Source organism: Prionailurus viverrinus, chromosome B1 (genome assembly GCF_022837055.1).
Source record: "Prionailurus viverrinus isolate Anna chromosome B1, UM_Priviv_1.0, whole genome shotgun sequence".
In the NCBI taxonomy this organism is placed as follows: Eukaryota; Metazoa; Chordata; class Mammalia; order Carnivora; family Felidae; genus Prionailurus; species Prionailurus viverrinus.
The window spans coordinates 194,982,825-195,010,800 of NC_062564.1; the positions used below are offsets into that span (position 1 = coordinate 194,982,825).

Consider the following 27,976-nt stretch of genomic DNA (forward strand, 5'->3'; position numbering starts at 1 on the left):
GTGGGTAGAGGATGAAGCAGAGAGAGTTTCCTTCTCACAGCCCGAATCTCAGAATCTCAGAGTCTCACATGTTCTCCATCCCCAGCACAGGTTGCTGATTTGATGCAGGGACCCCCACAACATCCTGGTATTTCTTTTGCTGGTCTATCAGTGAGCGTTTGTTCAATGGGCATTTTCTCATGTTCTTTATTTTAGTTTCACCTGAAGGCATTTCTTCTTTTTGTTTTTAAAGTTTATCTTTTTATTTTGAGAGAGACAGAGATAGTGCAAGTGGGGGAGGGGCAGAGAGAGAGAGAGAGAAGGAGAGAGAGAGAGAGGGAGACAGAGAATCCCAGGCAGGCTCTGTGCTGTCAGCTTGGAGCCCAATGTGGGGCCCCAAGCTACGAAACTGTGAGATCATGACCTGAGCCGAAACCCAGAGTTGGATGCTTAACTGACCAAGCCACCCAGGGGCCCCAAAAGGTATTTCTTGATTACTAACTCAGATTAGAAATTGGGCATCCTCAGACACCAGCCATATTTCATCTGAAGGAAAACGAAGATGCCCACGCTGAGCAAGAAGGCAAAAAGAGCAGGTACCTGTCAGCCTGCTGGGCACGAACAGGAGTTCTTTTTCCATCTGTAGTCGGACGTGGGCGCTTTCATAATCTGCAGGTCTGACTGCCACAAAATCTGCAGCTGCGTGATCTAAGCCCCACAGAAAAGCCTCGGCCTCTGTAGCACTAATCAGCAATTGTTCATCCTGCAGCGGATTAAACAGATGGAAAAAGATCCGCTAAGATTACTAGTTTACTTAGAAAAATAATAATGACATTAAACTCATCAAACAATGTATCTTATAATAAAGTTACCTTTCCCTTTTGTTTATCTTTAAAAAAAATTTTTTTAACGTTTATTTTTTGAGAGACAGAGACAGAGTATGAGCTGGGGAGGGGACAGAGAGAGAGGGGGAGTCACAGATTCCAAAGCATGGTCTAGGCTCCAAGTTGTCAGCACGGAGCCCAATGCAGGGCTCGAACTCACCAACCGTGAGATCATGACCTGAGCCAAAGTTGGCCGCCTAAACGACGGAGCCACCCAGGGGCCCCATCCTTTTGTTTATCTTTTTAAATGTCTATTTATTTTTGAGAGACAGAGAGCGAGGGAGAGAACGAGCACAAGCAAGGGGGAGGGGCAGAGAGAGAGAGGAAGACACAGAATCGGAAGTAGGCTCCAGGCTCTGAGCTGTCAGCACAGAGTCTGACACAGGGCTTGAACTCATGAACTGCGAGATCATGACCTGACCCGAAGTCGGATGCTCAACCGACTGAACGACCCAGGCACCCCCGTTTACTTTTTTAAATTAAAAAATTTTTTTTGTGTACTTTTTTTTAAATTTGTTTTTTAAATGTTAATTTATTTTTGAGAGAGAGAGAGAGACAGCATGCGTGAGTTGGGGAGAGGCAGAGAGAGGGGAACAGAGGATCTGAAGCAGGCTCTGCACTGACAGCACAGAGTCCGATGTGGGGCTTGAACCCAAGAACTGTGAGATCATGACCTGAGCTGAGGTCGGACGCTCAATCCACTGAGCCACCCAGGCGCCCTGTTTATCTTTTTTTTTTTAAATGAAGGCCTAAAGCTGTCTGGCCTTTCATATTTAACAGGTGGGTTTTTTGTCTTTCACTACTCCACATACTTGGGAAATGTCAAAATCAGAATGGGCTGAAGACAGAAGACGTGTGCTGGGCAAAGCTACTGAAATCTCAACAATTCTGGCCTCCTCTGATGGCATGCATTCTTCCACATTTACTTAAAGTACTTGGGCCCAGAAGTTATGTAGTATGTTAACCTGCCGACCGGCACGGACCCCAGGACACGACATGGACAGCTGTGTCCACACTCTGCTCAGGCTACTGGGTCTTGCCTCCCAGCTCCCTGCACTGCCTGCCTGCCTTCGGGGAGCTTACCTATCATTCTTTTTTTTAAAAAAAATTTAATGTTTATTTATTTTAGAGAGAGAGAGGGACAAAAAAAGAGAGACAGACCATGAGTGGGGGAGGGGCAGGGAAAGACAGAGACACAGAATCCAAAGCAGGCTCTAGACTCTGGGCTGTCAGCACAGAGCCCCACGTGGGGCTCGAACCCATGAACAATGAGATCATGGCCTGAGCTGAAGCTTAACCGACTGAGCCACTCAGACGCCCGACCTTACCTACTGTTCTAATCTTTGTTTTTCTCACCCATCAGATGGCGATATTTAACAGAGCTTACCTCTTAGGGTTTTGTGAGAATTATCGGACTTAGAATTCGTAAAAATTCTAAGTACTGGGTCTGTAATCACAAATGTTCGCTGAAGCATATTAATTTTGTTTGTGTAGTTTCCAAATTTTTTCTCCTTTTCTTTCTTCCTCCTCTCCTTCTCCACCTTACTTTTCTCCTTCTTCTCTTTCTCCTCCACCACTTTTCTTTTTTTAGATTGAAGTCCGGTGCCCATTAATGAACAATATCTTTAAAAATGTTTATTTAAAGATAAATAATTTAAAGATAATGCAGGGGAGGGGCAGAGAGGCAGACAGAGAGGGAGACACAGAATCTAAAGCAGGTTCCAACTGTCAGCACAGAGCCCAACATGGGGCTTGAACCCCCAAGCCGTGAGATCATGACCTGAGCTGAAGTCGGATGCTTAACTGACTGAGCCACCCAGGCACCCCCTAAGCAACATCTTTTAAAATCCCCTGGAGATTTGCACAGGTGGTTGCCTGGTTACCTGCCTCTTACAATTTCTTCCCAAATATACACAACAATGAGAAGGGGAAGTGAATCTACGTGGTGACCAAGCTCTCAGCGCAACTTGAAGACAGAGAATTCCAAAATCGTCAAAAAAGTAAAAAAAGAAAAAAGTGCCCTAATTTCAGTGTGTGACGTTTCTCGCTTGTGCCCCTCTTCCGCTTTGCGGTGAGCAGAGACAGACTGAGAAATACGGCAGAGAAGACAGAAAAGGAGAGCTACAAATAACCCAAAACCTCTGCCAGAAAGACTAAATCCACCTTGAGCATAAAAATACTGAGGAAGGGTCTGAGCAGACAAGAGCGCGCATGGAGTACGGGGACGGGGCCTCACCTTGCACATGATTTCAAAGGGCAGTTTGAGGAACACGTTGCTTCCAGGGGAGAAACACGCAAAAGAGAGGAGACGTGGCTTTTGGAGAGAAGTGTCATGATTTCAGAAGCCTACAAATCTGTTGCCAGTCCTGCCTTCCAGAAGCGGACCCTGGTTCTCCTCCCGTTCTGGGGGCCCTGCCCTCAATGACTTCCTTCCAAGAGCAGGATTACGAGTATAGGTATGTAGCTTCTGGCTCTAGGTCAGGAAAGGGCACCGTGGCTTCCTCCTTGTTTCCTCCCAGATACGTGCTTTGGGGACCCGCTGTCGTGTCATGGGGACACTCATGCAGCTTTGTGGGGAGCCTCTGAACTGAGGCTTCCCGCCAGCAGCTCTCGCCGGGCAGAAGAATAAACCACCTTGGGAGCAAACCCTCCTGCTTAGTCAAGCTTCCAAATGATTGCATTCTTGGCCTTGTCTGCAACCTCCAGAGACATCCAGAGTCAGAACAAGCTGAACACTGATTTGTAAACCAATTAGTATGGAACAAGCTTCTGTAAGCCTAGGTAAAAAATTCCATTTTGATTCTGTTGCTTGTGTTTTGGTATCATCTCCAAAAACTCACTACCAGCCCCCATGGCAAGGAGCTTTTTTTGTATTTTTTTTTTCCTAGGAGTTTCGTGGTTTCGGGTCTTACATTTAAGCCTTTAATCCATTTTGAGATATGGGTCCACTTTCATTCTTTTACATGTGAATATCTAATTATCCTAGCACCATTTATTGAAGAGACTGTCTTTTCTTCACTGAGTATTCTTGGCTCCCTTGTCAAATTAAAAAAAAATTGTTTTGAATGTTTGTTTATTTTTGAGAGAGAGAAAGACAGCATGAGTGGGGGAAGGGAGAGAAAGAGGGAGACACAGAATCCAAAGCAGGCTCCAGGCTTCGAGCTGTCAGCACACAGCCTGACATGGGGCTCGATCCCACAAACCGTGAGATCATGACCTGACTCAAAGTTTGATGCTCAACAGACTGAGCCACCTAGGCGTCCCTCCCTTGTCAGATATTAGTTGACCATATATGCTTGGGTTTATTTCTGTACTGCCCATTCTGTTCCATTGACCTATTTGTCTGTTTTTAATGCCAGTACCATGCTGTTTTGATGACTATAAGCTTTATAATATGGCTTGAAATCAAAGAGTGATGCCTCCTGTTTTGTTCTTCTTTCTCAGGATTACTTTGGCTTTTTGCATCTTTTGTGGTTCCACATAAATTTTAGGAGTTTTTTTCTACTTCTGTAGCAAGTGTCATTGAAACCTTTATAGAGATTGTATTGAATCTACAGATGGCTTTTGGTAGTAGTCACATTTTAATAATATTGACTCTCCCAATCCATGAACATGTGATAGCTTTACATTTGTTTGTATCTTTGATTCCTTTCATCACTGTGTCATACTTTTCAGAGTACAGGTCTCTCACTTGCTTAGTTAAATTTATTCCTAAGTATTTTAGTGTTCTTGATACTATTGTAAATGGGATTAATTTCTTTATTTCTTTTTCAGGAAACTTGTGGCTACTGTAAAGAAACACTACTGATTTTTGTATGTTAACTTTGTATGTTGCAACTTCACTAAATTCATTGATTAGGTCTACCAATTTTTTAGTTGAGTCGTCAGGATTACGTCTGTAGGGCGCCTGGGTGGCTCAGTCGGTTAAGCTTCCAACTTCAGTTCAGGTCATGATCTTGCGGTTCATGAGTTCAAGCCCCACATTGGGATTTGTGCTGACAGCTCAGAGCCTGGAGCCCATTTCGGATTCTGTGTCTTCCTCTCTCTCTCTGCCCCTCCCCTGCTCATGCTCTATCTCTCTTTTCTTCAAAAATAAATAAACATTAAAAAATTAAGAAAAAAAATCATAGCATCTGCAAGTAGAGACAATTTTACTTTTTTTTCCAATTTGGATACTTTTTATTTCTTTTTCTTGCCTGATGGCTCTAGCTAGCCTTGTAGTACTATGTTGAATAGGAAAGGTAAGAGTGGGCAGCATCATCCTGCTCCTGATCTTGGAGGAAAAGCTTTCAACTTTTCACCATTGAGTATGATGTTAGCTGTGGGCTTGTCATAGATGGCCTTTATTACATTGAGGTACATTCCTTCTATGCCTAATTTATGAGTTTTTATCATGAATGTTTTTTAGATGTAACTTTGAAGTGTTTAGACCTCTTCCATACAATGTTTATGCACTCAAATGTAGAGAGGATTATGCCATTTTGCAAAGACTATGTTAAAAAGACAGCTTTCCTAGAGCCCAAATGTCCATCGATGGATGAATGGATAAAGAAGATGTGGTATATATATACAACGGAGTATTACTCAGCAATCAGTAAGAATGAAGTCTTGCCATTTGCAACTATGTGGATGGAACTGGAGGGTATTATGCTAAGTGAAATTAGTCAGTCAAAGAAAGACAAAAATTATATGAGGACTTTAAGAGACAAAGCAGATGAACATAAGGGAAGGGAAACAAAAATAATATAAAAACAGGGAAGGGGACAAAACAGAAAAGATTCATAAATATGGAGAACAAACTAAGGGTTACTGGAGGGGTTGTGGAAGGGGGGATGGGCTAAATGGGTAAGGGGTAGTAAGGAATCTACTCCTGAAATCATTGTTGCACTATATGCTAATTTGGATGTAAATCTAAAAAATAAAAGTAAATAAAATAACAAATAAATAAATAAATCTTTTTCTTAACGTGTAATTTGAATCTAAATCATGAGAAAATATCAGACAAACTCAAGTTGAGAGACTTATTTAAAATAACTAGCTAGTATTCTTGAAACTTGTCAACGTCAAGAAGGATAAAGATAGACTGAGGAACTTTCCCAGATGGGTGGAGACCAAGGAGATATGAAGCCTCAAAGCAACATAGGATCCTGGACCACAAAAAGACAATTGTCAAAATTTGAATCAGGTTTGTAGACTAAGGTATTTTTATCAATATTAATCTCCTGGTTTTAATAGTTTATGGCAGTAATTTGTTTATATTTGGGGAAGCTGGGTGAAGGGTGTATGGAAACTGAGTAACATGTCTGTAATTCTTTTGGAAATATAAAATTATTCTAAATAAAAGCTATTTCCCTCCAAAAAAAAAAAAAAAGACAGCTTTCCTTCATACTAATCCTCTCAATTTTACTCCTTCCCACTTCCAAAAAGAAACAAAAACAAAAACAAAAAAACACACTGGAATAATCAGAATAGGTGCTCCTGATTTGGAAATTCCAAAGAATTCAACTGGAAAAGGTACCTTCATGCTCTAAATGTACTCTTAACGATTTTCTGTAATCAAGGTCCTTAGAATTAAAAGGTGTTTGAATTAAAAATTTGTATAAAATCTAGCAATTCATCAAAATGCCCTAGAAATAGATTCTAATCACCATCATTACATAACGACAAACATTACTAAACGCTTCAACTTTTGCGGCAAATGCCACCAGAGACATTAAGTTGCACTCATGTATCAGATATAAGTACCAAACTATGTGTGCATTTCAAGTTTGCAAGGCACCCATATACTTAAAATGTGTATGGAGACTTACTGTATGGCTTTGCTGCTTTATTGGAGGATGTTAATCTTATGGTACTTTTCCACCCAACGGTAGGCTGATATCTTGCTCCAAGGGGCTTTAGATAGCTGCACTAAATTATTTTAATTGCTGTCTTGGGGAATCCTGGCAAGATGGTGGCATAGGAGGACGCTGGGCTCACCGCGCGTCCTGCTGATCACTTAGATTCCACCTACACCTGTCTAAATAACCCAGAAGACCGCCAGAAGACTAGCAGAACGGAGTCTCCAGAACCAAGTGCAGACGAGAGGCCCATGGAAGCGGATCCGTCCCTCCGGCGGGTCTGACTCCCGCCCGGTGCCGCAGGACCCTCCCGAAGCGGATCTCCGAAGGAAAAGCGAGCTGAACCTGCCCCTCCCGCCCCTGTGCACCTTGCCGATCTGCCCCAGCTAATACGCCAGATCCTCAGCACCACAAGCCTGGCAGTGTGCAAGTAGCCCAGACGGGCCACGCCACCCCACAGCGAATCCCGCCCCTAAGAGAGGGGAAGAGAAGGCACACACCAGTCTGACTGTGGCCCCAGCGGTGGGCTGGGGGCAGACATCAGGTCTGACTGCAGCCCCACCCACCAACGCAAGTTATTCAAGACAGCACAGGGGAAGTGCCCTGCAGTCCCGCACCAGTCCAGGGACTACCCAAAATGACGAAACAGAAGAATTCCCCTCAGAAAAACGTCCAGGAAATAACAACAGCTAACGAACTGATCAAAAGAGATTTAAACAATATAACAGAAAGTGAATTTAGAATAATAGTCATAAAATTAATCGCTGGGCTTGAAAACAGTGTAAAGGACAGCAGAGAATCTCTTGCTACAGAGATCAAGGGATTAAGGAACAGCCAGGAGGAGCTAAAAAATGCGATCAATGAACTGCAAAATAAAATGGAGACAACTACGGCTCGGATTGAAGAGGCAGAGGAGAGAATAGGTGAACTAGAAGATAAAATTATGGAAAAAGAAGAAGCTGAGAAAAAGAGAGATAAAAAAATCCAGGAGTATGAGGGGAAAATTAGAGAACTAAGTGATGCACTGAAGAGAAATAATCTACGCATAATTTGTATTCCAGAGGAGGAAGAGAGAGGGAAAGGTGCTGAAGGTGTACTTGAAGAAATAATAGTTGAGAACTTCCCGGATCTGGGGAAGGAAAAAGGCATTGAAATCCGAGAGGCACAGAGAACTCCCTTCAGACGGAACTTGAATCGATCTTCTGCACGACATATCATAGTGAAACTGAAAATACAAGGATAAAGAGAAAATTCTGAAAGCAGCTAGAGATAAACGTGCTGTAACATATAAAGGGAGACCTATAAGACTCATGACTGATCTCTCTACTGAAACTTGGCAGGCCAGAAAGGAATGGCAGGAGATCTCCCATGTGATGAACAGAAAAAATATGCAGCCGAGAATCCTTTATCCAGCAAGTCTATCATTTAGAATAGAAGGAGAGATAAAGGTCTTCCCAAACAAACAAAAACTGAAGGAATTCGTCACCACTAAACCAGCCCTACAAGAGATCCTAAGGGGGATCCTGTGAGACAAAGTACCAGAGACATCGCTACAAGCATGAAACCTACGGACATCACAATGACTCTAAACCCATATCTTTCTATAATAACACTGCATGTAAATGGACTAAATGCACCAACCAAAAGACATAGGGTATCAGAATGGATAAAAAAACAAGACCCATCTATTTGCTGTCTACAAGAGACTCATTTTAGACCTGAGGACACCTTCAGATTGAGAGTGAGGGGATGGAGAACTATTTATCACGCCACTGGAAGTCAAAAGAAAGCTGGAGTAGCCATACTTATATCAGACAAACTAGACTTCAAATTAAAGGCTGTAACAAGAGATGAAGAAGGGCATTATATAATAATCACAGGGTCTATCAATCAGGAAGAGCTAACAATTATAAATGTCTATGCACCAAATACAGGAGCCCCCAAATATATAAAACAATTACTCACAAACACAAGCAACCTTATTGATAAGAATGTGGTACTTGCAGGGGACTTTAACACTCCACTTACAGAAATGGATAGATCATCTAGACACATGGTCAATAAAGAAACAAGGGCCCTGAATGATACATTGGATCAGATGGACTTGACAGATATATTTAGAACTCTGCAACAGAATATACTTTCTTCTCGAGTGCACATGGAACATTCTCCAAGATAGATCATATACTGGGTCACAAAACAGCCCTTAATAAGTATACAAGAATTGAGATTATACCATGCATACTTTCAGACCACAATGCTATGAAGCTTGAAATCAACCACAGGAAAAAGTCTGGAAAACCTCCAAAAGCATGGAGGTTAAAGAACACCCTACTAAAGAATGAATGGGTCAACCAGGCAATTAGAGAAGAAATTAAAAAATATATGGAAACAAATGAAAATGAAAATACAACAATCCAAACGCTTTGGGATGCAGCGAAGGCAGTCCTGAGAGGAAAATACATTGCAACCCAGGCCTATCTCAAGAAACAAGAAAAATCCCAAATACAAAATCTAACAGCACACCTAAAGGAAATAGAAGCAGAACAGCAAAGGCAGCCTAAGCCCAGCAGAAGAAGAGAAATAATAAAGATCAGAGCAGAAATAAACAATATAGAATCTAAAAAAAACTGTAGAGCAGATCAACGAAACCAAGAGTTGGTTTTTTGAAAAAATAAACAAAATTGATAAACCTCTAGCCAGGCTTCTCAAAAAGAAAAGGGAGATGACCCAAATAGATAAAATCATGAATGAAGATGGAATTATTACAACCAATCCCTCAGAGATACAAGCAATTATCAGGGAATACTATGAAAAATTATATGCCAACAAACTGGACAACCTGGAAGAAATGGGCAAATTCCTAAACACCCACACGCTTCCAAAACTCAATCAGGAGGAAATAGAAAGCTTGAACAGACCCCATAACCAGCGAAGAAATTGAATCAGTCATCAAAAAATCTCCCAACAAATAAGAGTCCAGGACCAGATGACTTCCCAGGGGAGTTCTACCAGACGTTTAAAGCAGAGATAATACCTATCCTTCTCAAGCTATTCCAAAAAAATAGAAAGGGAAGGAAAACTTCCAGACTAATTCTTTGAAGCCAGTGTTACTTTGATTCCTAAACCAGACAGAGACCCAGTAAAAAAAGAGAACTACAGGCCAATATCCCTGATGAATATGGATGCAAAAATTCTCAATAAGATACTAGCAAATCGAATTCAACAGCATATAAAAAGAATTATTCACCATGATCAAGTGGGATTCACTCCTGGGATGCAGGGCTGGTTCAACATTCGCAAATCAATCAATGTGATACATCACATTAATAAAAGAAAAGATAAGAACCATATGATCCTGTCAATCGATGCAGAAAAGGCCTTTGACAAAATTCAGCACCCTTTCTTAATAAAAACCCTCGAGAAAGTTGGGATAGAAGGAACATACTTAAAGATCATAAAAGCCATTTATGAAAAGCACACAGCTAACATCATCCTCAATGGGGAAAAACTGAGAGCTATTTCCCTGAGATCAGACACACGACAGGGATGTCCACTCTCACTGCTGTTGTTTAACATAGTGTTGGAAGTTCTAGCATCAGCAATCAGACAACAAAAGGAAATCAAAGGCATCAAAATCGGCAAAGATGAAGTCAAGCTTTCACTTTTTGCAGATGACATAATATTACACATGGAAAATCTGATAGACTCCACCAGAAGTCTGCTAGGACTGATACATGAATTTAGCAAAGTTGCAGGATACAAAATCAATGTACAGAAATCAGTTGCATTCTTATACAATAATAATGAAGCAACAGAAATACAAATAAAGAAACTGATGCCATCACAATTGCACCAAGAAGCATAAAATACCTAGGAATAAATCTAACCAAAGATGTACAAGATCTGTATGCTGAAAACTATAGAAAGTTTATGAAGGAAATTGAAGACGACATAAAGAAATGGAAAAACATTCGTGCTCATGGATTGGAAGAATAAATATTGTCAAAATGTCAATACTACCCAAAGCTATCTACACATTCAATGCAATCCCAATCAAAATTGCACAAGCATTCTTTTCAAAACTAGAACAAGCAGTCCTAAAATTCATATGGAACCACAAAAGGCCCCGAATAGCCAAAGGAATTTTGAAGAAGAAGACCAAAGCAGGAGGCATCACAATCCCAGACTTTAGCCTCTACTACAAAGCTGTCATCATCAAGACAGCATGGTATTGGCACAAAAACAGACACATAGACCAATGGAATAGAATAGAAACCCCAGAACTAGACCCACAAACGTATGGCCAACTAATCTTTGACAAAGAAGGAAAGACTATCCAATGGAAAAAAGACAGTCTCTTCAACAAAGGGTGCTGGGAGAACTGGACAGCAACATGCAGAAGATTGAAACTAGACCACTTTCTCACACCATTCACAAAAATAAACTCAAAATGGATAAAGGACCTGAATGTGAGACAGGAAACCATCAAAACCCTAGAGGAGAAAGCAGGAAAAGACTTCTCTGACCTCAGCCGTAGCAATTTCTTACTTGACACATCCCCAAAGGCAAGGGAATTAAAAGCAAAAATGAACTACTGGGACCTTATGAAGATAAAAAGCTTCTGCACAGCAAAGGAAACAACCAACAAAACTAAAAGGAAACCAATGGAATGGGAAAAGATATTTGCAAATGACATATCAGACAAAGGGCTAGTATCCAAAATCTATAAAGAGCTCACCAAACTCCACACCCGAAAAACAAATAACCCGTGAAGAAATGGGCAGAAAACATGAATAGACACTTCTCTAAAGAAGACATCCAGATGGCCAACAGGCACGTGAAAAGATGCTCAACGTCGCTCCTCATCAGGAAAATACAAATCAAAACCACAGTGAGATATCACCTCACGCCAGTCAGAGTGGCCAAAATGAACAAATCAGGAGACTATAGATGCTGGCGAGGATGTGGAGAAACAGGAACCCTCTTGCACTGTTGGTGGGAATGCAAACTGGTGCAGCCACTCTGGAAAACAGTGTGGAGGTGCCTCAAAAAATTAAAAATAGACCTACCCTATGACCCAGCAATAGCACTGCTAGGAATTTACCCAAGGAATACAGGAGTGCTGATGCATAGGGGCACTTATACTCCAATGTTTATAGCAGCACTTTCAACAATAGCCAAATTATGGAAAGAGCCTAAATGTCCATCAGCTGATGAATGGATAAAGAAATTGTGGTTTACATACACAATGGAATACTACGTGGCAATGAAAAAGAATGAAATATGGCCCTTTGTAGCAATGTGGATGAAACTGGAGAGTGTTATGCTTAGTGAAATAAGTCATACAGAGAAAGACAGATACATTTTCTATCTTATGTGGATCCTGAGAAACTTAACAGAAGACCATGAGGGAGGGGAAGGAAAAGAAAAAAAGAGGTTAGAGAGGGGGTGAGCCAAACAATAAGAGACTCTTAAAAACTGAGAACAAACTGAGGGTTGATGGGGGATGGGAGGGACGGGAGGGTGGTGAGGGGTATTGAGGAGGGCACTTGTTGGGATTAGCACTGGGTGTTGTATGGAAACCAATTTAGCAATATATTTCATATTAAAAAATTTTTTTTAGTTTTGTTGAGATATAATTGGCATATCCAAATCTTTTTGTTAAAAAACTAAATCTTTTTTTTGAATGTTTGTTTATTTATGAGAGGGTGCAGGGAGGAGCAGAGAGAGAGGGAGACAGAGGATCTGAAGCAGACTCTGCTTTGTTAGCACAGAGCCCAACACGGGGTTCGAACTCATGAACTGTGAGATCATGACCTGGGCTGAAGTCAAACACTTAAATCACTAAGCCACCCAGGTGCCTCCAAATCTTTTCTTTCTTTCCTTCCTTCCTTCCTTCCTTCCTTCCTTCCTTCCTTCCTTCTTTCCTTCCTTCCTTCCTTCCTTCCTTCCTTTTTCTTTTTCTTTCTTTCTTTCTTTCTTTCTTTCTTTCTTTCTTTCTTTCTTTTGTTCTTTCTTTCTTTCTTTCTTTCTTTCTTTCTTTCTTTTGTTCTTTCTTTCTTTCTTTCTTTCTTTCTTTCTTTTGTTCTTTCTTTCTTTCTTTCTTTCTTCTTTCTTTTGTCCCTTCCTTCCTTTCTTCCTTCCTTCCCTGCTTCCTTCCTTCCTTCTTCCCTCCCTCCCTTTTCTTTCTTTCTTTCTTTCTTTCTTTCTTTCTTTCTTTCTTCTTTCTTTCTTTCCTTCCTTCCTTCCTTCCTTCCTTCCTTCCTTCCTTCCTTATGTCCAACATCATGCTCAAACTCACGACTGTGAGATCAAGAGTCACACATTCTACTGACTGAGCCAACCAGGTACCCTGAATTTCTTTCCCTTTTAATGCTGAAGACTTTTCCATCGTATGTCTACACCAGTTTGTTCATCCATTCATCTGTTGATGGACACTTGGGTTGCCTTCACCTTTTGGCTATTGTGAACAATGCTTCTATCAGCATAAGTGTCCAAGTATCTGTTTGAGTGCCTGCTTCCTATTCTTTTGGGTCTAAACCCAGAAGTGGAACTGTGGGACCATAATAATTCCATGTTTAAATTTTTGAGGAATAACCAGGCTGTTTTCACAGCAGCTGCTCCATTTCACGTCACCATCAGCAATGCACAAGGGCCTAGTTTCTTAACATCCTTGTCCACACTTGTTCTTTTCATTTTTTAAAAATAATAGCCATTCTAATTTGTGTAAAATGGTATCTCGTTGTGGTTTCGATTTGCAGTTCCCTAATGATTAGTGACGTTAAACATATTTTCATGTACTTATTGCCCATCTGTAGATCTTCTTTGGAGAGATGTCTATTCAAGTCCTTTGTTCATTTTTGTTTTTAATGGTGTGTTTTCTTTCGCCTCACATATACCTCCCACAATGATAGAATCTGAGTTGTAGCTCGGGTGTGGAACGGGGCATAAAAAACTGATCACCTGTAAGGTTGTGGGAAGAGAGAGCAGGTGTCATGTGCCTTGGAGAGGTGAACAATTTGCATATGAAATGAATACTAACGCCGTGTGGATCTAGCAACAAGAACCTGCAAGCCCCATGGTTGGGTTTTTCTCTTTTTCCACCAGAGAGAAATGGACAGATTTAATCAAGGTCCTTATTACCCAAACTGTGGGGTAAAATCAGCGGCTACAGAAAGTAACGGCAATGTCGTATCCCCATTGCTTTCAATGAAGACATGGATGAGCTGCGTGGTGGTGACAAGTCTGTCCTCAGCCACTCCCTGGCGAAGATGTCATCACCGTCACCAGTGTCACCATTGTAGTCAGTAACATCATCGTCATCCCTCTCCTCATAACCGTCGTAATATTAAATACCGTTTTGTGGATTCCCTGCACAGGTGGCTCTTCTTCCTCTCCTTCCTCCTCCTCTTGGGTAGTTCCATCTCTATTTTTTGCTTTTGGTTTTTCCTCTGATTCCTCCGGTTCAGGATCAAAGTTGAAAGTGAAGAAGTTATAGGCTTCTTCGGCAGAAGGGAAGCCAGGTGGGACCTACGGAGAAACAGCGAGTAATAGAACTTCAGATTGCGTAAGCCGAGGTGAGTGCCGGACGGTTCACCGCGGCTTGATGCTAATGGTACCGGGCACATTGGAGGCATCCCAAACGTGTTACCTTTGTCGAAGGTCCGAGATGACCCATCACAAACTTTAACAAGTGCAGCAGGCAGTTGGTGGCTTCCTCTAATACTTTCACGAGTTACTTTTCTTTAATAAACTAGCGAACATTCTAATAAGCATATCAATATCTTATTTACAGCAGTAAAAGCTTTTGAAAAGATGATTAAGATGCCAAAAAAAAAAAAAAAGAAAAAAGTAGATTCATTATTTTATAGGCCACTGCTGAGATAGTTTTGTTTAATTAGGAGCAATTCAGGGGTTTGTTAACTTTTTTTTTTTAATGTGCTTTTTCGGTTTTGATTCCTCCTGAGTTCCTACCCCCTTTTTTCCCCATAATGAAAGCTGGTACAACTGCAGAGCTGAACAAATAATCTTCCTGCTAACATTTCCTGCCCTGCCCTGTACTCCTCTTCATCCAGTGAGGCAGTATTCTAATCTCTCCTGCTAGATTCAAGCATTTATTTATTTATTTATTTACTTACTTATTTACTTACTTTTTTATTTATTACTTTTTACAGTTTATTTGTTTTTGAGAGAGAGAGAGGGAGAATGCATGTGAGCAGGGGAGGGGCAGAGAGAGGGGGAAAGAGAGAGAGAGAAATCCCAAGCCGGCTCTGCGGTGTCAGCACAGAGCCCGATTTGGGGCTTGAACTCACGAACTGTGAGATCATGGCCTGAGCCAAGATCAGGAGTCAGATGCTTCACTGACTGAGCCCCCCAAGCGCCCCTAGATTTAAGCATTTTAAAAGCAAGAATCAGTTCTCATGCTTTTCTCTTGCATACTCCACGGCAATAAGAGTCGGGCTATATATATGGGCATCTCTCATTGGATGTATTTGAAAAATACAAACAGACCAACAAAACACATGATTTAAAGCAGGCATGATTTAAAAAGACAGGCTTTCTCACCGGGGGTTTAGTCTTGATTTTTCGTACAGAATCACGGAACTTTACTCTCGAGTGACTTTGGGAATCATCTTCTTGTTGAGTCTTTTGTGCCTCCTCCCCTGGCTATAGGAGTGGAAAATAGGATAGACAGAACACTTAAATCAAGAAACTAAACATGTTCTAAAATAAACATGAACTCTCAAAGGGGAAACCTCAGACGATTGGTGTAGACCACCATTCCCAAGGTATGAAATGCTTACAAATGTCAAATATATTTGAAGGTTAAGGTTGCTGAATATTTTCTTACTTCTGTCTCTCTCAAGACTCAACAAAGATAGAGTTTTATACTCACTAGGCCCTAACATGATAAATGCTATTTCTTCTGCAGATCAATAGATAACATAGTTCATAGAGGACCATTTCCAAACAGTCTATGAAGGAAAGCATCAATAATGTCTGAAAGTGACTGTATCTGACCAACAGCCTCCAGGACACGAGGCCTGTCCTTGCAAACCCCTGGAGGGGTCCTTCCCACTGGAAACGAGTTCTGCCTCTGATAGCTCAATGTGTTAATTCTCATTATGGGGGCTCCCTTTGTCCTCTGATCAGGCCAATCCACCAGGGGCTGTCCTCACTTTGTCCTCATTTCTGCTTCTAATCCACTCCTCCTAGAACCTGAGCATTCCTTCTTTCCCACCCAGCACAATCCAAATGCCAACCCTTCCTTTGGAGTGACTCTAAGCCATTCTAGTAGCATATCTAGATATTCATAGTAAGAAGGGACACACTTATTCTACCTGCAGATTATTATCTGTGCTGAGACTTGTGTCACAGCATGGAATGACTTTAGTTAGGGTGAGTGGAATATAGTACACCCACACTGGGGCCCCTCCACCTATGCTTCTCAAGTCCTGCCTGTTTTTCCAGACCATGAAAAGCTACTTCCTTTCTCAGACTACTCTTTTCTAGAATCTTATTGTCTGAGGCACATCAGGTGCTGCTTTGTATAGCTTAGTAATCAAACCATGGACTCTGGAGTCTGACTGCCTAGCCCTGAATCCCAACTCCATCACTTAACAGGTTAGGCCACCTGCTTTGAGCATCAAATAAGGCCATGCACCTAAAATATGCCCCTAGTTACGGCTCAATAACGGTGGGTCTTAGTGTCACATTCTTAATTTTCTTCTTACGTGTCTTTTATCTTCCTAGCTTGTATGTACATTGTGTGGCTATAAAAGTTTTATTTTAGTCTGCCAGAAATTAGAGCCTGATGCAAGGGTCTTTTGTGCCTGATTTTTGTGGCTTAGTTTGAAAAGTGGTACCAAAGAACAGGAATTGGGAACTGGGGAGAATGAAACAGGAGGAAAAGCCAATTCTGACGAATGTTACTGAGCTGGCTAATGCGGTGGTGACCAGGGCTCTATCCCACTGGAGCCCCGCTGAGGACAGTGCTTCTCAGAATTGCCTGCCTAGGACATGGAAGAGTGGATCCTTGTCTCATGGCTTCTGTTCCCAGTGTGCAAGAGTTGCCCCAGGCTCCTGGCCCTTCCAGTTTTGTGAAAGTCTCAGAATGGCTGGGCGGGTCTCCACAGGCCGGTGACGAGAGCTTCAGATCCTTGAGTGCAATAAAACAGGGTGCTATGAAATTTCACCCAGGTACAGCTAGATGTCCAGCATGACCAGAATAAAAACGAGGTGTCGGTCGGGGCACCTGGGTGGCTCAGTTGGTTGAGGGTCTGACTTTGGCTCAGGCCATGATCTCACTGTTCGTGGGTTCGAGCCCCGTGTTGGCCTCTGTGCTGACAGCGCAGAGCCTGGAGCCTGCTTGTGATTCTGTGTCTCCTTCTGTCTCTGCCTCTCCCCAAAATAAACATTAAAAAAAATAATTAAAAAGGGGCGCCTGGGTGGCTTGGTCGGTTAAGTGTCCGGCTTCGGCTCAGGTCATGATCTCACGGTCCGTGAGTTCGAGCCCTGAGCTGTCAGCACAGAGCCTGGAGCCTGTTTCAGATTCTGTGTCTCCCTCTCTCTGACCCTCCCCCGTTCATGCTGTGTCTCTCTCTGTCTCAAAAATAAATAAACGTTAAAAAAAATTAAAAAAATAATAATTAAAAAAATAAAATAAAAAAATAAAAATAAAATAAATAAATAAATAAAATAATAAAATTAAAAAAAACAACGAGATATCAGTTGGGTATAATTTACCATAGTATCAAGAGAATATATGCCATTCCCATTTGTGTAAAATTCTACGTTTTTCCTTTGTTTTCTCATTTCGCAGTATTAAGTTAGATTCAATAGTTATGTACCAACTCAACCATATAAAAGTTGAAGCTGCACTGGAGAGTAAATCCCACGGTGCAATGCAAAGTATGGAGTTGTTGGTCTTGGTAAATTCCAGAATTTGAAATGTTGTTTTGATGAGGAAAGAAGCAGATGAATGTTATTCAGTGTAAGGACAAATGATTTTAAAATATTAGGGTAGAATAAAGAGCTGATTCCAGGGCTTGGTCAGGGGGGATTTCCAAAGCTCTGTCAAGTCTGATCCTCTCCCGAAATGGGGCTAAGCCTTTCTCATGTGCTGTTGAAGATGCCTTTCTGTCCCTGTCTGCCTCAGAATCTGCCACCTTCTACAGCTCATGGGACAGACTGCTGGGTTTGAAAACATGGAAAATAAGCCAAGAGGTCAACCGCTGGGAGAGGGGGCAGATTGGTTCTGAACAGGCAAGCCTTAGCTTTCAGAGATCTGTGAGAAATGGTGTGAATAAAACATGAGACCCGACAGAAAGTCTAACACTGGTAGTTTAGAAAATAAAATCAGTAGGTTAAATTCCAGGTAGCCCAATATGTGCATACCGACAGTTTAGTGTGTTATGCGTTTTGTTCCTTCCCATCTCTTCCTGTACTTTCCTGGCTCAGAGGATATCACAGTCACACAATATAATTTCATTGGCGTGCTTCATTTGCCAGAGTGGTGGTTTTATCACAGTGTATATACACTTGATATAAAAGTCTGTTATGTAACTTTTATCAAATCTAAAATGATATTTATATTGGTACAGTAAAAAATAAAAAATTATATTAGTACATTTAAGGTCATTAAATGTCTTAAAATGACTGAGTGGGTGGAATTAAGTTTTAAAGAACTGTTACCTATAACACATTTGTATAATCTTAAAGTAATAAAGTACATTCAACTTCAAGGCAGCAAATACTGAGTGCCGATCACCACATAGTCCATGCATCCAGCTGGCATTTTTTGTCACCTTTGGATTTATTGTGTCCTCTACGAAGGCTCTATAGGCCTCTTGTAATTTGAACAAGACAATCTTAAGTCCCATTACTTTTACCATAGCACAAATACAAAATATAGTAGTTCAAGCCCTAATCTTCTCTTCTAAACTACCATTCAACATTTTTGATTCCCTAAAAGACATCCTAATCTGGATTGTCTTGTAGACACCTGAAATTTTTGTATATGCTTCATATTAGTTAAGATACTAAACGCGATACCTGATTTGCAAATAATTTCTCCCACTCTGTGTTGTCTTTTCTCTTTCTTGATGATGCCCTTTGAAGCACAAACGTTTTTAATTTTGGTGAAGCCCAGTGTGTCTATTTATTCTTTTGCTGCAGGTGCTTTTGGAGTCATGGGTAAGAAACCACTGCTTAAATTGAGATAACTCAAATTTGATATAACCTAACCTCATGGCTGGAGTAAAGTGTCCTTTCTGTGGGCTCCAAATGTTTTCCAGCACGGAATTTAACCACCTTGTCTCCACATTGTCTGTTAATGTCTGTGATCCCCACTGGGCTCTTCTAGGTTGGGCTATTGCCATCCATGGTAACGTTGTGTTGTCAGGGCCAATTGAACACCGGCCAGGAAGGCGTCTGTTGTAGATGCTGGCTGGGCAACACATAGACTACATCAAAGAATCAGGTCTTGGGACAGTGAACCAGGCCCACAAATGAAGGAATAATTCTGGTCATCTCTAGCAGAGGCCAAATATTCAAATGTTCTGCTATTTTCACTTTAGTATTCACGTGTTTTTAGACATTTGTGTTTTGCTTTGTTCTCATACAAAATAAAAAGAAACGCTAAAGAGAATAAACAGAGGTTGGTGTTGGTGAATTCAGATTACCGACCAAAGTATTCCCAACCGTTTTCTCCTTTTCCGTCTTACTCTACAGTCTCTAACGATAGCTAACTCTTACATAGAAAGGGCTCCCCATGTGCCAGACAGTGTTGAAAACAGCGTTTACATGTCTGAGTCCATTGAATCCTCAAAACAATACCAAGAATTAGGTTCTAGTAGTATCACCTTTTACAGAGGTGGGAAGTGGGGTCCAGAGGGTAGGTAAATTGCATGTCCAAGGTCACACAGCTGGTGAGTGAGGTTGCCAACATTTTAACGCTGGGCAGCTAAGGTCCAGCATCTGGGCTCTCTCCTTTGCTCAATAGGATATAAATGGACCATTTTTGGATATTCCTTCTGGGTTGAGGTACATACACATCAAGAAATATACCTGAGAGATGTTCTGTTAAAAACCTGAGATCAGGTCTGAAAAAAAGGCTGCTGAATCAACTGTTAATGTAACTTGGCTGTTTCGAACCCTCATCCATGGTATTGAAACCCAACATTGGAAGAGTCAGAAACAAAACAAAACAAAACAAAAAACTGTGGAGTCCGGCCTGTGTGTCGCAATTTCACAGGAAAAGGAGTTACTCATTCCTGCCAGGTCAGCCGGTCCCGTCAGGGAGAGCTGCCATGTGTGGAGGTCTCTGAGCTATGAGCTGAAGTCTGTACCCCACCCCCCCACCCCCCCCACCCCCCCGTTACTGCCCACCTAGGCTTACTTTTCTCTTTGGAAAGTTATACAGTCTCTGCTGGCCGAATCAGACTTTCAAAAGGCACCATCGTGAGTAACCTGAATCTAAAGAAATGTAAAAATGAAACTGAATATTGAAGCGATTTCATTTTCTAGGCCAAAATTTACAAGCCTGATGCCTTTCCTTCTTCTTTGTAATTGGCTAAGGTAAACATGCGTGTTTATCTCATTCAATGTGCCTGAGAACTGATTTTTCTTTACCAAGACTTTTTTTTTTTTTTTTTTTTTTTTTTTTGTGGAGCCCTAAAACCATCCAGTATTGTTATGGTTCCAGGGCTGTGCTAAAAGCAATTTTACATGCCATTTCCACCTCATTCACCCAAATTCACTTTGACAACTCGGGATCATCAAGGAGGAAAAAACAAAGGGAGGTTTTTTTTTTTTTTTTTTTTTTAAAGCTAATGGACTGGAAGATGAGTTACAGCCAAGATCTGGGAGCCCCTGGATCAGCTAAGTGAAGACTAAGAGGGTTAACCCTGTCCCGCTCTTGGAAGTGACCTCTAGGCCCTCAAGGCCACGTTGTGTCAGAAGTTACAACATCTTTTTTTTTTTTTTATGTTTATTTATTTTTGAGAGAGACAGAGACAGAGCGTGAGCAGGGGAGGGGCAGAGAGAGAGGGAGACACAGAATCCGAAGCAGGCTCCAGGCTCTGAGCTGTCAGCACAGAGCCCGACACGGGGCTCAAACCCACAGACCATGAGATCATGACCTGAGCCGAAGTCGGATGCCCAACCGACTGAGCCTCCCAGGCGCCTCTGAAGTTACAACATCTTATCTCTTCTCTTTCCTGCTCAATTTCTCCTTTCCTTGCCTATCATTTCCATTTCAGAAATATTTATTTCTTAAAATGTTTTAAAAAGATGACTTTTCTGAAAAAAAAATTAAAAGAGAAGGCAGTTGATATTTGCCTTGTATGTTGCTTTGCAAATTGGCCACGTGGGTAGAAGGAGAGACTAAAGACAGAAGCAAACCATTCTAGATTGGTAGGTGGCAGTTTTAATCAGCAAGGGAAATTATGAGGCATGCCTGCAAGAGAAGGAGACCCCCACGCCTGCCTGCCAAATCTTAGAAGTCTGTACAGAGGTCCTAACTGGATTCAGTCAAGTATACCAGACAGATGGCCAACACCACATTTCTGTCTCAAGGCTGTACCCTGGGGACAGCTTCTGGGAGTGGGGAATGCAGGTGGAACACACATTTCCACGACTGGGGAGGGAGTGAGAAGCCTCCAATTGCCTGGGTCCAGCTCGCGGGTCAACCAGCGGTCACGTCTTTTTGATGACCTCTTCCAACACCTCAAATTCATACAGTGGCTCTTAGGGGATATAGAATATAATGGATATAAGTCAAGGTCCTGCTCACAAAAAGCAATAAATACTCTATAAGCCAAGGGAGTATATTTTTACTTCTACAACTTGAAGCTTTATTTGGGATATCATATTCATGGCCCATGCACAAGTGAGAACTGCCATGAATTTGTGAAATGACTATCAATCAGGAAGTGTAGGTAAGCTCAGATATAAGAGACCAGACCCTGCTATCATGTAGCCCATCTGACCAGACGCTGGGATTCACACACCTACCCACATAACTAAAGTGCTTGTGTCAAGCTGATGGGATTTTAGGTAGTTTTTCTTTATTTTCCAATATTTCAGAATTATGGCTCTTACAATGAAGAAAATAATTGGAATCAAAGAAAAATAAATGCCTTCTCAGCAGAGTGGAGTAATAAACTATCATAAAGCCATTTCATCAGACCCACAGAGTATTCCCACTGAGGAACCATGGGCCACGTCACATGTGCACAGCTGTAACTCTCCTTGTAGTCATGCGATCTTTGGCTTGTTTGGGATGAATGTGACAAAATTTTATTACATCTCATTACAGAAAAAGAGAAGCCATCCTCTAAGCAATCAGTGATCTTTCCCACAGATTCCTTCATGCCTGTGCTGTCTCAATAGAGAAAAACAACCCAAATTGTCATCATCAACAACAAACAGTTGGACTAGATCTGCAAACGCTTCACTGAGCCATTGGCTCTGCTCTTTCCTTCCTTCTTCCACCCTCTTACAGGCTTGTCTTTCATCTATTTCTTTTATTTTTTTATGTTTATTTATTTTTGAGAGAGAGAGAGACAGACAGAATGCAAGCAGGGGAGGGCAGAGACAAAAGAAGACTCCGAAGCAGGCTCCAGGCTCTGAGCTGTCAGCACAGAGCCCGACACGAGGCTCGAACCCACGAACTACAAGATCATGGCCTGAGCTGAAGTCAGAGGCCCAACCGACTGAGCCACACAGGCGCCCCAATCCTTTATCTCCTTCTGACAAGACTTTCTATCTTGTACTGCTTTCTGTCTTCCTCATGGGCCGAAGGTCAAAACCCTCCTCATTCAGTCTTCTGTCAGGAAACAAAGGCCTCTCCAAACTTCAAAACTCACTGCAGTAGAAATGTGTCCTAAACCTGTTTCTCCAGGCCCGGTCCTTTCCTCTGTATGTATCTCTAGACAGAGGAGCACACATGGAGATGCCCCTCAGCCCCTCAGATTCAAACAAAAATCACTCCTGTGCATTCAAACCACCTCCCCATCCTATGGCCGACTGCTTACCATGGCTTGTAGAAAACGATCGAAGCTCTTCAGTGTGGCATTCAAGGCCGCCACCAATCCACCCTACTTTCCTCCTGCACACCTATCTCTCTCTGCTTCCCAGAAAATCCCCGGATCCAGCAATGCTGACCCACGAGGCAGCCTGGGAATGAGAAAGAACCGGAATCCGATCCCGACTCCTCCACACGTCTGCCCTGTTACCTGGGGATGGCAGGTGCTTCGAACTTCAGTGTGCTCATCGGTCACATGTGAATGAAGAGAACAGAACCCACTCCCCTAGGGGAGCTGGGATCATGACATGGCAACATGAGAAAAAGACCTGGCAAAACACTTGGCATTGAGTAGGACTTTACAAACAGTAGCTACGATGACTACTAATTAGCACCGATTACCTCCTCTGTGCATAGCTCTGTTCTAGAAACTTTTGCTGGCAATGTCATCCTCCGCCTCACTGTCTGATCACAAAGTAGAGAAGTCCCGTTTCTCACCTCCGTGCCAAATTCGGTCTCCAGTTCTTTCTCACCGGGACTCTGTAAGCGCCTGGGCCGAGGGGTGGGGATTTCCTGCAGCAGCGTGCTTTCTGCTTTGGACTAAAAAGGCAGACAGAAAATTACTGCTGCGTAGTGTCACCGACGCCATCTCGATGGCAGACAGTCACTAAAAACTACACGCTGCGCTTCTTTAAGAGATAAGAGCGAATGAAATGGTTAAGAAAAAGGACATTAAATTCTTCTTAAGCATAATTTTCCACCTGTGCCAATGTTAAATACTACATTAATATTTAAAACATGAAAAACAAATTTAACGGCATTCAAACGCACGCAGTTTTGAGCAAACGCAGCATTCTAGACAAGACCTGGAGAACTGCAATCAGCACGGAACAAAATATTCATGTGGTTTTTCTCACCCTGGCAGCCTGCAATTTCTCCCTCATGCGTTCCCTCATGGAAAATTCTGCAAAGCCCGTTCTGGAAGCTGAAGGAATTGGAGGTAAGCCTAAAAAAATACAGAAAAATTACTTTAAACAACATTTTTTTCTCTTTTTTTTCCAACAGGAAGATTAGATTAAAAAAATAACAGGAGAACGTAATTTTATTTTGCAAATTTAGAACTTCACATAAGCAAAGATGAGATAATGCTGACAGCCGTCCATTTGACGTAATAAGTACATGTCTTGGCTTCTTTGCGACTGAGACGGAAAACCTCGGTCCTGCCAGCAATGCCACATCGACTTAACTAAGAATAAAAGGAATGACACTCAACTATTCCAGGCACAGGCACACCAATTCAGTTACCATTGGGAAGAGCCTTTCCAATCTGTTGAATGAGAAACAGGCTCGCAGGTGAATGGATGGCCAATGAGTTCAGGGTTCAGCTTTCCAACAGCGCTGATAACTTCAATCGGAGAAACCCTACTAGAGACCCAAGCCATGGCCCTAGGCTAAATCATGGACACAGCATGTATTTCAAACATATTATTAGATATATGTAGGGGCACCTGGGTGATTCAGTCAGTTAAGTGTCTGACTTTGGCTCAGGTCGTGGTCTCGCGGTTCCTGGGTTCAAGCCCCGCGTCGGACTCTGTGCTGACAGACAGCTCAGAGCCTGGGGCCTGCTTCAGAGTCTGTGTCTCCCTCTCTCTCTGCTCCTCCCCACCTCTCACTCTGTCTCTCTGTCTCTCAAAAATAAATAAAAATTTAAAAATAATAATAATAAAAAAAATGCCCTTGACGTTCTTTTTTCACTCGCTTAAAAGATCATCAAGCCACTATTTTCCATTTTGAAGATCACGTAAACGTGGCAGATCACATGCACTGTTACATGTGCTGAGGGTCCCGAGACTTTTCCTGTATGGCATTGGCCACACTATGAACTCACACATTTGTGTGATTATTTGGTTAATACCCATTTCCTCCTCAGGTTCCATGGTCCCCAGCCACGCAGGGCAGGCACATGGCAAGTGTCACAGAGTGTGTGTGCTTCCCTGATGGGACAAAGGCGGGCTTCCTGACTGGTTCTTGCCAGTCCTGTTGTCTGCCTGGCCACCCACCTTGCTTCTGCTCCAGAGAGAAGTCCTTTAATAGTCAATAATAAGTGTTTTTAAACATAAAAATGGGGGCGCCTGGGTGGCTCAGTCGGTTGAGCGTCTGACTTCGGCTCAGGTCATGATCTGGCAGTCTGTGAGTTTGAGCCTCATGTCGGGCTCTGTGCTGACAGCTCAGAGCCTGGAGCCTGCTTCAGATTCTGTGTGTGTCTCTCTCTCTCTGCCCCTCCCCCGCTCATGCTCTCTCTCTCTCTCTCTCTCTCTGTCAAAAATAAACGTTAAAAAATTTTAAAGAAAAACATGAAAATGCACCTTATTCATTTACTTCCCCTCCTTAAAAAGAATCCAGTTTTTCAAGTTTACTTAAAATAGCTACCACCTAATTCACTAGAATAATTTTATGAATTAGTGTTTAAAAGAGAGACAATATATTTTATTAAACATTATCTCATCTGAATAAAAAAAAATGAAATGGCTTCTCTAGGATTACCTTTTTTAAATATTTTTTTAAGTTTATTTCTTTATTTTGAGAGAGAGAGAGAGAATCCTAAGCAGATTCCACCCATTGTCAGCGTGGAGCCTGATGTGCGGCTCAAACTCACAAACCTCTAGATCATGACCTGAGCCAAAAATCAAGAGCCAGAGGCTTAACCAACTGAGCCACTCAGGTACCCCTCTAGGAATACTTTTAAAAACTGTGAAAGATTTAAAAATGATAAAAAGCAGTTCTTGCTGGATATTTTAGAGTTCACGATAGTGAAAGACATTTCAAGGGTATAGAGATTCTCGAGTCTGATCTGCACAACTAGCTGGGGAGGTGTCTTTTTCCCAGCTAGAATGTGCCCCACTTGAGGGCAAGGATGGAGTTGAGGACCTTTGTACCCGCACCGTGCAGCACTAAATCAGTGAGGAAAAACATATAAAGGAAGCACGGGGGCATGAGGGAGATTACACAAACAAAATGAACGTAATCCTCATTTGGATGAAACCTGATGTGATAACCATTTTCTCCAGATAGCACGAAGGATGTGATATTCATGGAAAACCACGTGGACTCATCCACCCCCTTTGACTTAAGAACTGGTAGAGATTTGGTGCTTTCATTTTTATCGTGGTAGAATGAAGCAGTGTTTCTTTAAGCAACTAGAACTGCAATAACCCTCGTAAGACATTTTTTTCCCTCTAATTTATTGTCAGTTACTCCACTACATTACTGATCTGCTGTGTGGTCCCACGTGTCTATTTTTCCTGCCCGGGGGAGAAGAACAGACTTGCCAAGGCCGAGGAAGGGTGTGATCTCACACGTACGTACAGAGGCTCTTTGACACAGCCGAGCAAACCTGGTGTAAATAAAGTCTCCATGGCATGGAATAAGAAGAGGATGATGAAAATAGGTTTTAAAAAGTCATTAAAGACTTGATTTGGAGGCAACAGCTCACGAATAATGAGAATAAGCATCCTGTTAAACTTCTATACATAATGTCAATGAGTATGAAATACAGATTTCCTCTATAAGGTGCTATTTCTTTCTTTTTTTTTAATGTTTATTTTTGAGAGAGAGAGAGAGAGAGCACAAATGGGGAGGGGCAGAGAGGGAGGGATACAGAGAATCCAAAGCAGGCTCTAGGCTCTGAGCTGTCAGCACAGAGCCCAACGCGGGGCTTGAACTCATGAACTGTGAGATCATGACCTGAGCCGAAGTCGGACTCTTAACCAACTGAGCCAACAAGGTGTTATTTCTCGCAGAAGCAGCAGGATGATGTCCTCACAAGGCTGCTCTAGCTTCCTGGGACACCTGTTCATCTGGAGGCTTCATCAGCTTCCCGGCTGCAAATGCTTCCAGATCTTCTCTGCTCCGTCTCCTTTGTCCTATCACCCATACTCACTCTACCCATTTCTCTCTCTGGATAGGCTTTGCGAAATGGTGGCCACTTTCCACTTTTCTCTTAACCACTTCTATAAACCTGACCCCTCGGGAAACAACTACTTTGTAAGAAGATAAGCACTTCATTTTGAAGTAGTGTTCTAGCCTTGTCCTCTTCTGTCCCAGGTTGATGTGATCTTGTCTTTACGGAGAAGTTTCTATAGCTCCTTCTCCACTTCCCCCTACTAGTGCTGAGAGAGTCCCATACTTCTTGCAAAACATTGCTCTGTGAATCTCACTGCTGAGACCTGAACTCTCTGTCTACCATGGGGTACTCCAGGACTTTCTGAGGACATAAAATCAGAAATGGGGTGTTTTTGGTTTGGATTTGAATTGGTATTATCTGGACTCACATGGATTATGTAGAATATGTGAGCATGGTGATGATGCCTGTTTCATGACCTCCCTCTTCCAACTTCCCTCGCTAGTTAAAGAATATGCCTTCTAATGGTTTTTATGGATTTGTTTCACTTGTTATGATTAATAAAGATTTACCAAATCCTATAGTATGTTTATGTTTTCATCAGTTGTGTACCATTGATAATTGTAATAATAGCACAATAAAAAATTCAGTTTGTTAGGGGGCGCCTGGGTGGCTCAGTTGGTTGAGGGTCCGACTTAGGCTCAGGTGATCTCACAGCTTGTGGGTTCGAGCCCCGCATCAGGCTCTGTGCTGACAGCTCAGGGCCTGGAGCCTGCTTCAGATTCTGTGTCTCCCTCTCTCTCTGCCCCTCTCCCAATTGTGCTCTGTCTCTGTCCCTCTCAAAAATAAATAAGCAATAAAAAATTAAAAAAAAATTCAGTATAGATATAGGTTACTTAAAATTCTTGTGGGGGGAGGGTTGGAATGAAGGAGCTTAAGAAGAAAGGGGAATGGTGTCAGATTTCCAACTGTTCAGGGCTTGTTTTTGGTTTTTGAAGGAGATCACAGTGGTCATCAAATCACTGTGCCATATAGAGTCTTTAACAGTGATATAACATTTTTATTTTAAGACATTAATATTTATATTATTATATTTATATTTTATTACTATTTATCTATCTGTGTCATCAATAAAGTATTTAAAATATGACAGAATTCTTTTTAATGGCAACTTACATATAGCATAATTTTTATTGGGACAATGGACAAAAGGGTTGGGAAAACATGGCCTACCCTGCCTTTTTTTTTTTTTTAATGTTCATTTATTTTTGAGAGGGAGAGAAAGAGAGAGCGAGTGGGGGAGGGTCAGAGAGAGGCGAAGACACAGAATCTGAATCAGGGT

General features: G+C 41.9%; 1 protein-coding gene across 10 annotated transcripts in view; it reads right to left on the reverse strand.

Annotated features, from left to right (window-relative positions):
* CC2D2A (coiled-coil and C2 domain containing 2A) overlaps positions 1-27,976 on the reverse strand; it is a 176,324-nt gene that overhangs the window by 121,958 nt on the left and 26,390 nt on the right. For all 10 annotated transcript variants that reach the window (XR_007151443.1, XR_007151442.1, XR_007151441.1 and 7 more), the window contains 5 exons: positions 23,651-23,739; positions 23,232-23,333; positions 15,272-15,373; positions 14,063-14,236; positions 580-742 (listed from right to left, as the gene is read on the reverse strand). Coding sequence is in view for 7 of the 10 variants with exons in the window: in XM_047855028.1 (XP_047710984.1) it covers positions 580-742; positions 14,063-14,236; positions 15,272-15,373; positions 23,232-23,333; positions 23,651-23,739 (630 nt within the window). In the remaining 3 variants the exon portion in view is untranslated. The remainder of the gene's footprint in view (positions 1-579; positions 743-14,062; positions 14,237-15,271; positions 15,374-23,231; positions 23,334-23,650; positions 23,740-27,976) is intronic.